The 10,106-nt window shown below is 48.9% G+C and overlaps 2 protein-coding genes and 1 pseudogene across 2 annotated transcripts in view; 2 read left to right on the top strand and 1 right to left on the bottom strand.

The window, feature by feature from the left end:
• The window catches only part of TDRD9 (tudor domain containing 9), a 64,557-nt gene extending 58,112 nt beyond the window's left edge, over nucleotides 1-6,445 (bottom strand). Inside the window, exons 1-3 of the mRNA XM_015599606.2 lie at nucleotides 6,315-6,445; nucleotides 5,336-5,413; nucleotides 4,079-4,185 (exon numbers count right to left, since the gene is read on the bottom strand). Coding sequence (XP_015455092.1) covers nucleotides 4,079-4,185; nucleotides 5,336-5,413; nucleotides 6,315-6,445 — 316 coding nt within the window. The remainder of the gene's footprint in view (nucleotides 1-4,078; nucleotides 4,186-5,335; nucleotides 5,414-6,314) is intronic.
• On the top strand, nucleotides 4,325-4,440 carry LOC112473871 (annotated as a pseudogene).
• A 1,591-nt stretch (nucleotides 6,446-8,036) lies between the features above and the next one.
• RD3L (retinal degeneration 3-like) lies at nucleotides 8,037-8,959 on the top strand. Its single transcript, XM_006925678.1, has 2 exons — nucleotides 8,037-8,336; nucleotides 8,701-8,959. Exons 1-2 carry the CDS (start codon nucleotides 8,038-8,040, stop codon nucleotides 8,957-8,959), a joined length of 558 nt encoding a protein of 185 aa, XP_006925740.1. The 5' UTR covers nucleotide 8,037.
• Nucleotides 8,960-10,106: the final 1,147 nt, after the last annotated feature.

Below are 10,106 nucleotides of genomic sequence, written 5' to 3'. Positions count from 1 at the left end.
AAGCCACCTCAGCGCTGCTGAGCTCTAATGTGGCTGGCGGCCCTTGGTCACATGCACTGTGAAGGTGGCAAAAGACAGAAATGTTAGTAAAAATAAATAAATAAATAAATAAATCCTAAAGTCCTAACCGTACTATTTCACCACAGCCCTTTCTCCATGTGACACAAATGCAGTGTGACGTTTTCAGGCCACTGGCTGAAGCAGACCACAGAGTCCAGCCCCGCCTGCCCTCTGCCGCCAGAGGGAGGACAGGAAACCGAGGGATGTTGTTCACGGCTGGAGGCCCTTCCGTCTGGGCAGCAGCGACAAAGCCAAAGGCGGGGACCAGGGAGAGCTAAGTTCTCAAGAGAAGATGATGGAAAATGTACGGCAAGTCAACAAACGGCACGTGGCAAAGGTCATGCAAAAGTGACAGGAGTAAAGCCTCAGCCTAACATCTGCTCATTGTTTTTCTGTCATCTCTTTATCCTAGGTTATTAACATTAAAGTGTTTTGTGTGAACTAGAAAAGAATTGAGAACAGTAAACAATGCTAGTTTCTCTTCAATAAGCCACCAACTATATCATCATCAACCAACTGTAAAATCTAACCAAAAAACTCAGCAGTTAGGGGGTCCAAACAGGATATAATGGATTTTAACTGGGGAACATGTTAATATTTCTCATCTTAAAGTCTAGACACTGTACATTAGAGAAAATAATTTTAATTACTGCGTTACTGATTTAACCACGAACCCATATCTTCAAAATAAATATCGACGTTTCACCTCCTCCCCGGCACAGGGCGGTATTCTGAATACAAAGTGAAACGTACCTAGAAAGCTTCCCGTTTCGGTGCTCACACAGTCTGCCTGGGCCACTTCCTCAAAACCGGAAGAGTGACAGGGAGGACGGAAACAACTACTAAGACCGCCAAATTAAAAGGGAGGTGGCACCACAGCACTTCATCACAACCTAAAGACACCATCCCAGGACAAATACGAAGCTGTCACAGGAAAGCAACAGAAACCCTGAAAGCGGGAGTCCACAGTTTGGAACCGGGTTCAAGCTGTTAGGAAATGCTATTAAATCTCAATTTTTAAAACATTTTTAAAAAACAATTTACCTTTAATTACATGAAACGATAATGCAATTTATAGAAATTCACTGAATGCGTGTGTTCTTGGGTTTCTATTTAGAAATAATTTTTTAAACACTTACAAAGATGAAACAACACCTAATCACACCCAACTCAAAAGCATTTTGAATCCAAGTATTTTATAACTGGGCATAACGAGATGTTCCCGTTAGAGTCTGCAGTGCTGGGCTGGCATCAGAGGCATCGCTGTGACGTCACGATTCTGATACAAGTGGACGCAGTGGGAGACCGCCATGTGTCCACACGCACACGCGACAGCCTCTTCTTCAAGGCTCAAAACCTGGAGCAGCACCTCCCTGCCTCCCGCGGCCTCTTCTCCCTCACGTCCACGTGCAACACATCACCAAGTCCTGTCCGGTCCGTCCCCTGACCGGCTCCTGCCTCCGCGGCCATCGTGCTGGTCATCACCATCGAGTCTCGCCCCCTCAGTCCTCCTCAGGTCCGCTCCGGCCCTCTCCAACCCAGTCCCTCCAATATGACCACGGTGGTCTTCTCGAATCACAAATCTAATCACGTGACTTTCCCGTCCCTGCTTCACGCTCACCCCAATAAACACCTAGAACCATTAATCCCTTCTCATTGCTCTGAGCATTAAGACCAAAATCTTTAGCGGGGGGCTACAGCCCTGTTCCCAACCACGCCTGTCTCGTCCGGCCTCATCCGACGGTTCTTTAGTTTCCTACGGTTGCTGTCACACATCGCCACAAACTCAAGATCTTAAAACAACACGCATGTGTTCTCTTTCAGTTCTGGAAGTCACAAGTCCATCACCAGTCTCACTGGGCTGAGATCAAGCCGTTGGCATGGCTGGTGCCTTCTGGAGACTCTGTGGGAAAGAATCCGTTCCCGTGCCCTTCCAGCTTCTAGAAGCTGCCTGCTCTCCTTAGCTCGAGGCCTCTTTCTCACATCACTCCAACCTGTGGCTTTGATGTCACATCTCCTACCACTGACTGTGACCTCCTGCCTCCTCTGTCAAGAACGCTGTGATGACACTGGGCCCACCTGGACAAGCGGCTCAGCTCAAGCTCCCTAACTTAGAGCTGCAAGGTCCCTTTCACCACGTTGGAAACACAGTCATAGGTCTGAAGGTTAGGACATGGGCCTCTTTGCGGGGCCAGTACCCAGCCTACGACGCCTGCGCAGCCCTCCATGCCCACTCGAGTCCCTCCTCCAGGGCTGGAGCCCCAGACTCTGTCCCATCACACGCGCTCTGCACACATTGCCCCTCAACCCTGATGCCCACGTGGCCGAGGTGACTTACACTCATCTTTCAGCTCCAAGTTCAACTGCAACCTTCCTGATACCCTGGCTCAAGTCAGAAGCCCTTGTCTTATATACCCGCAGAACTGTCTTTCAGGGCGTTTGTCCCCACAAGCGTGTGTTTGTGTGCCTACAGGTTAAACGGTCTCTGTGAGAGGGTCCGTGCCTCCCGGACCACACTCTGATCTGTGGGACGGCCTAGTGCAAAGCTCCACGTATGTGGAGACACCAGGGACCAAGGAAGCAAACAGCAGCCTCACACACGAGCCTAAGCCAGCGTGAGAGCAGACACGCGGGGTCGCGGGCCACCTCCAGTGGCCTGCTCCAGGGCCAGAGGTGCTGCACACAGGGTTGGTGGGGCCCCGGGGCCAGTAAACAGGGGTGCAGTGAGGACGACAGCATTCGGAGTCACCCGGAGCCCAACGGGCTTCCCCAAAAGTAAATCCTAGATGGTGATGTCCCTCCACGGCACCGCGTGTGGCTGCGCATCCCCCACTGCACAGGTGGAGTCACCAGCCCACTGTGCACCAGCAGTTAAGAGACATCTAAGGCTTCCCACAGACAAGCCACGAGGCAATCAACATTCTCGTACACACGACTCTGTATTTTCTTTGCGTGAGTAAGAACCGGATCAAAGGACGCGTGCGTTCTGAACTATCACTTCTGGTGATAACGTCCTGGGTTGTTCGGACAAACACTCCTGAGAGCAACTAAAGATGCTAGGTGAAATATACAAATGTCACCTTACAAGAACCGAAGGGTCGATGAGACAGTGAGAAAACCAGGCCAAAGTCTACGACAAGGCATGAACAGAGATGGAAGGCAAAGGCGAGACGCACAGTGAGAAATTAACCTGAATACAGTGACCAAAAAAATGAAAAATACACGGCTAACTGAAAGAGGGGGACATGGAAAATGACTCAGAATTTTCCAGAACTGATGAAAGATACCAATATTTTAATTGCCAAGAAGCCCAGGTAGACCTCAGGAAGGGCAGGATTATGTACTATTACGTACGGACTGTGTTTCATAATTTTTAAAAGGCTAAGGAAGAAAACCATGACTCTACCCCTGACTTCTGTCGTGAGGTCGGAGCACATGCGCACAGGGTGGAGGGACAGGCAGCAGAACTTCTCGGCTGAACTGGTAGAAAATGTGGGATGGAGAATCTTTTATAAAGCAAAAAATCGAAAATTGGCTTTTACCATATGAATAGGCCTGATGCTAATAAGATAATTAACTCACAAAAAGAAACTGTGCACTCAGAGAAAGTAGCTTACTCCAAACGCTGAACAGCTGTACCCTTGTGAGGGCGGGGCTAGGAAGGCCTTTTACTTTTTTACATATTTATGCACCATTTCAAATTTTGTTTTAATATGTGTATTGTAAAAAAAGCTATAATTTTTAAATAAAAATTTTAAGTATTTCCAATTAATAGTAAGGTAAGGGGCCATTATTAGTCTTCCAAAGAACAGACTATTTAGGAACTATATTTAAAAGAGAAAAAAATGAGCAACTTACAATTTATCATATACTCGCCTCCTAAAAAAATCCTGAATAAGTAGCAATATGGACTTTTTATTGACTAAAATACTACATTTATTAGGCTGTTAAGAAAGGAATGCTATAGCGTGTGAAAACCCCCGCAGGGCACCACACTCCATCTGAGGCACCTGCTTACCTGGCCCATGGGCTGAGCGGTCGCTGCCACACACGTCCAGTTCCTGAGCTTCCAGCTGTCTGTACTTGTTAATATACTCCAGCTCTGAGCTCCTCTGCCTAAGCGGCCTGCAAAGGACATTCAAAGTTAGTATGCTGTTTCCAAAAAGCCAAGAAACTGGGCGTGGTCCATAGTGTAGTGGTTAGCACGTCTTGCTTTACATGCAGAAGGTCCTGGGTTCACACCCCAGTGGAGCCACAGTCCATGGTCTATGGCCATGCCACCCTGAACAAGCCCGATGTCTGATCTCGGAAGCTAAGCAGGGTCGGGCCTGGTTACTTCTTGGATGGGAGACCACCTAGGATAACCAGGTGCTATAGGCTTAAATAATAAATTTAAAAAAAAAAATCCAAGAAACCTCTACGTGCTAGAGAAGTTCTTGAATACTTTTACGTTGTCACAGAAATGCAGATGTTCAATACACAAATAAAAATACAGTCAAATTCAGTCATTTACCAACTAGCTGCAAATTAAAACAAGTAAAACAAATCATTTCCTCATCCTTCAACGTGGCCAAAAAGAACATATTCTTAGACAATAAGGAGGGCCGTAGACGGGTCTGGGCTCACTCTGAAGGGCGTGGCACAGCATCTCGATGCTGCTGCTCCTGCAGCCAACGCGTCCCTCCGCCTGTCCGTGGAGCAGCGTCTACACGTGCAGATGAGGAAGCGTGCGCAGACGGGCACGGAAGCTTTCGCTCACTCCGCAAACGGCTCCCGAACACCAGCACGTGCAAGGCGCTGGGATGCACAGAACAGCGATAAACAAAGCAAACCCTTGTCCTCAGGGGCCCTCGGTTCCAGTGCATGAGGCAGGACAGAAGCTGAGGCACTCATAGCGATGGGGAGGAAAACAGGGAGAGGGAAAGGGTTGCAGGGAGTGGGGGCACCTTTTCATCAATCTGTAACAGAACTTTGAGTGTCTAGCAGAGGGACAAGCTGTACTGTGGCCTCTTCAAATGTGTCACTGCTTAAGCATGCCACGGCTATTCACTTATAACAGATAAAAATGTCTATTTGTATCTATTAAGTGAAAGAAGAATTGCTCTGCGATGTGCGAACGCTGCCACTCGTGTTTCGCTGGCCACGTCTAATTTAAGTGCACTGCTGTCGCAGGAGAGCAGGACACCAAACGAGGAGCTTTACTCCAACAAAACGTCATCTGCATTGAAGTCTGCTCCTGTCTGAACAACGGCTGTGTCGGCATTCTTTGCGTTACCGTTTGCCTGAAACCGACTCGTTAGTGAATTCACCGAACGGAGCAATGATGAGGGCTGACTCCACGGCGGGCACTGTCCTGGGCGCCGGGGAAACGCAGTTCCAGGCTGCCCTCGCAGAGCACAGCGGGGCTCGGGGAAGAGAAACAAGGTAAAGCATGGAGCATGTCAGACCTGACGAGTGCACGGAGGAGCCTCCTGCCAGGAGAGGAGCCGGGCCAGGAGAGACGCAGTGTGAACGGGACAGACGAGAAGGGGCCGGTTAAGCAAGGATCAGAACGAAGGATGAGAAAGGCCCCGCGGCTTGGGGTCCGGGGAGAGCAGGAGGTGCGCCAGGGTCCAGAGGCCCATGTGGCTCCAGCAGAGGGAGCCTGGAAGAGGGCGGGGGTGGGCTAGTGGCAGCCAGGGGAGGGCCGGGTGGGGGACTAGAGGACCAGCAGGGACTAATTATGACGACTGTGGCTTTTGCTCAGAGTGGGACGGGTGTAAGCAGAGAGAGAAATAAGAATCTCGGCTGGTTTTTTAATCGATGGCTCTGACCGGGCGAAGGGGGTGGGTAGTGGGCAGAGCCCAGGAGACCACCCAACAGCCCGCCGCCATAACCAAGGCACGCGAAGGGGCTCCGACGAGCACGCGGCAGAGAGGCGAAGCACACAGAACACGCTGACAATGAGACCTGGGGGGCGAGAAAGCAAAAGGAGCGTCAGGAACGACTGTGCGGGTCTCGCCTCCGCAAGATCAAGCACGCACACCGCCCGCTGCCTCCCACAGGGCGAGGCTGTGTCCCGACGGGTGACCCGCGGCTGGCAGAGGCCGCAGAGGGCGGGGACACTCCACTCACGTTCCCGTCCCATGCCCACACCCTGGGGTCTGCATTACCACACCAGAGGCAACAATTTAAAAGTCACGGTGACGACAGGAGGACATCGAAGGAAGCGGCGGCAGGATGCGTCGTAACTCTAGCAGAAAATCTGGCGGGACAGTTCCGCCATGAACTTGCTCCAGCAGCACACGTGCCGCATCGCGAAAACCCCGACGCCAGGCGTTGCCAGGCGTTTCCCGCTGTACCAGCGGCTGGAGGGGCCGGGCGACCGCACGCGCGCCGTCACCATGACGCGCGGGCCGCGTGTAAACCACGTCTACTCTGCACGGTTCATATGGAGGAAAAAGCAACAGGAGGAACAGATAGATGCCACAAGGAGCCAAGCCACCAGGCCGCCTCCTGGGACCTGCCCGAGCCAGAGCGCGTCCCCTCCAGCGAAGGAGGCACAACCCACTGAGGGCCACGAGGTGGCGAGGCCTGGCCGCCCCAGAACTCGCCCCGACGCCCCAGAACTCACCCAGACAAAGCCTGCAAGCGCCTCCACTCGGCGGCATAGGGAGCCCGAAAGCGGTTTTCTGTGACGAGTTGTATGCTCTGACCTCTCTATTTCCTCCTGACTTTATTCTATCACTGCCTCATCACCACGTTTTTAAAGAGATTAGTAAGTGTTTGACGATAGTTATCTACTTAAGTGTATGTGATGTCCTCTAGCATGGCAACTCGCTTAAGTATACAAACGTAACTACTACTTACAAAAACAAAATGAGTACAGAATGTAACATTTACTAAATATTCCACACGTGACTGAGAGCGGCATTCTTTGCCCATTTTACTCAATTATAAAGCGCTTTCTCAGAATGTATATTTTGCAAAAAAGCCACGTCTGATCTATTTTTCCTGCTTTCATTAGAAGGGACAGTGACCTGGCTTCCAAATGGCCTGAAAGTTAAGCTGAAGAACATGGTTATTTTTAGAGCTCTACAGGCATAAAAATACAGCACTAAACTGTGACCCGCGGCTATGCACAGCAACGCATCACATCATGCGACAGTCTTCACTTTGGCTGGGAGCGCATCTGTGGTCCTTGGACCGTTCTTCATTTCATTACCAAAGATGTGTCGACACGCATTTAGGACCAGAATCCAGAGCTGCCAGCAGCCTCTTCAAACAGACTGAGCTCCACTCAAAGGCAGACCATTATATAATTTGTGAAGATTAAATAGTAAGTTATTTTTGTTATTTCTTCTAGCTTACTTACGAGGTGAATTAATGAGCATTCTCTCCAAATGAAGACATCACAACCTCGTTCTTAACATAAGAAGTTATTTATTTCCAATGCAGTTTCAGTGGCTGAGTCAGGAGACTCACTCCAACAGGAGACACTTCCAGGGGAACAAGACATGCCCGCGTGAAACACGCTTCCTCACCGATCCGAGTAAGCTGGCGACACCACCACATCGGATCCATCACCTTAACAGGTACGCTTTAAATCTCTAAACCTGTACAAAACCTAAGTCAAAGTACGTTTGTAGATAGCACTTTCCTATGCATTAACATTTTCCAGCACCTTAAGAACTTTTAATAGCAAGTGTTAAGTGTTATTCTCAGAAAATGTTCAGTCTGCAGATTATTCTAACTTTGCATATTTTGTTCCTGTTCAGCTACATACAAGTATTTTCAAAGCTCGGTTTCTGGCACTGACCTAGTTAGAAATTAAAAGACTTTAATCCATGTTCTAATCTTACTTTGACCTGTATATCTAACCAGTAAAAAATTCATGCACTTTTCTGGCAAATCTATTGCAAAGAAACAAATATTTGCTCATCTGAACCACAATATTTTATGCAAATAAACAAGTGAAAATATTTCCATAGGCTAAAAATGCCACTTTTTGGCTGGATGAAATGGCCAAAATATGATTCCTACAAACCCACACACTATCCTGGCTCAGACATAGTGACAAAGACTCTGCTTCGGGAATTAAAATGGCATCTAAAGGAACGAGAGAGATTAATACAAGAGATCGAAAATGAACAGAAAGTGAAAAAAACAGGTGTGGATTACAACTGGCTGAGAAACTACCAGAATCCCCACACGACCATCCCAGCTACCGAACAAAGACAACTTGAAGTTCTTTGCTCGCAAGTTCAGCCTTGCCAAACGGGAAGCATTCTCAGCAGGTAAAACACGTCCTCTGTGATGTGAGTGCTGTTGAGTCCAGGCTCCTCACAGAGCCGACTGGGAACTACTGTATCGTGCAAACCCTTTAACCACAGCTGTCAAATTCCCAGCAAGCAAAACACCCCGCAGGCTGGACGGAGGTCACTGCTGACAGGCCGCCAGCTGGGACACGTTTGTAAACCCCACTTACCATGTCTTTATGAGAAGCATAATGCTAGAGTGAGGCGCAGACCTCTCCAAAGGCGAGCAGCCCCACAATCATGATCACGCTGCCAGGCTGGGCTGTGGACATGGGGGTGTGAGGTGGGAGTGGGGCGGGGGGAGCTGTTCTGACCGGAAGACTCACTGCTGCCTTCCCCCTAGGTTCCGGGAAGTTCTGGCGGAAAATGACGTGCTGCCTTGGGAAATCGTCTACATCTTCAAGCAGGTTCTGGAAGACTCCCTGGGCAGCTCGGGGAGGGGCGGGCAGCGCGAGGGCCCGGCACAGAGGGGGGCCGCCGGGGCCCCAGGCAAGGATGAGATCCCCACCATCTCCAGCGCCGTGGACAGAAACGCAAAGAGCCGGCTCCCCGCCTTCTCCCACAGGACAGGGACCCTCCTGCATCACCACCCGCCCAGCTAGGCCACTGCGCCCAGGAGACTACGACCATCTCGGCATCCGAACTCAGCAGTGACAATAAGAAAACGTGATGTGACTTCCCGTTTCTTCCCTGCAAGGTCAGGAGCTAACGTCCCTGTGGGTGTGCCCTATGTTTTAAATAGTGTTCCTTTTTTAACCACTCTAAAACTGCAAGTTTAGTAAAAACTACAGTGTTTCCTAAATATTTTGAACAAAAAAATATTTGAAGTATTTTCCTATAATTCTCACACATCTCACAGGAACTAAAGTCTGTATTTAGTATAAAACTCGACACGTTCTGTGTGAAACTCAGACATTAACCTTGACTTTTATCCTAAAAGGAAACTGTATGTAAAATAAAATAAATGACTGATGTGAACCTTGTCTTTACTATATCACTGTCCCCAGAGCTGTCACTCAGCAGGGACGGGAAAGATGACAGTGAGGGAGGAAATATGGTCCCGTTTGATGACAAAGCGGTGCTCATCCCAGCACAGACCCTTTCGTAATCTCCGCTCACACTGAGGGAAAGGCCACAAAACACACAGCTCCGCGTTCCGTCAGTGAACAGAGGTGAACTGCTTTATGAACTGCGCCTCTCCAGGAAAAACAGTCAGAGCTGGTGTGTAACTTAAACCAATTCTATGTTCATTTAAAATAGCAAAATGTTTCCAATAGGAATTCCGCATTCCATAATTTCCTTCAAGAAACTTCATTACTCTGATTTACTTTATGATAAAGCACTAGAATCTCTGTTGCTCTCGAAGGTAAGAGCAAAGAACATAGTCTATAACAGTATTCGGAGACTTACTGGGTTTTTAATCTAAAAAGAAAAAATTCAAGATTGGAACTAAATATATACTCTAAAAAAAAAAAAAAAAACCTGACTCGTTTTTCCCTGCACTCCCGGCCAACTTCTACGCCATTCTGAAGAGGCCTCCACTTGGTCTTAAACCTAACTATGTGATAAACGGTGTCAGCTGACCAGGGTTTGATGAGACGAGATAAATGGAAACGCAGCCCTACGTGGATCTCAAATAAAGACTCCCTCATCCCTGCTCGCTATTTTGTTTGGTTTTCGAGATGTAACTACCCGCGGCTTGTTCAGCTACTTCAATCACTATTTGTTTTCTTAGTGTGGAAACGATTG

The sequence above is a fragment of the Pteropus alecto genome, unplaced genomic scaffold, assembly GCF_000325575.1.
Source record: "Pteropus alecto unplaced genomic scaffold, ASM32557v1 scaffold8, whole genome shotgun sequence".
NCBI classification, from domain to species: domain Eukaryota; kingdom Metazoa; phylum Chordata; class Mammalia; order Chiroptera; family Pteropodidae; genus Pteropus; species Pteropus alecto.
Note: the sequence above shows the minus strand (reverse complement) of the source record. Positions and strands in the feature narration are given on the sequence as shown.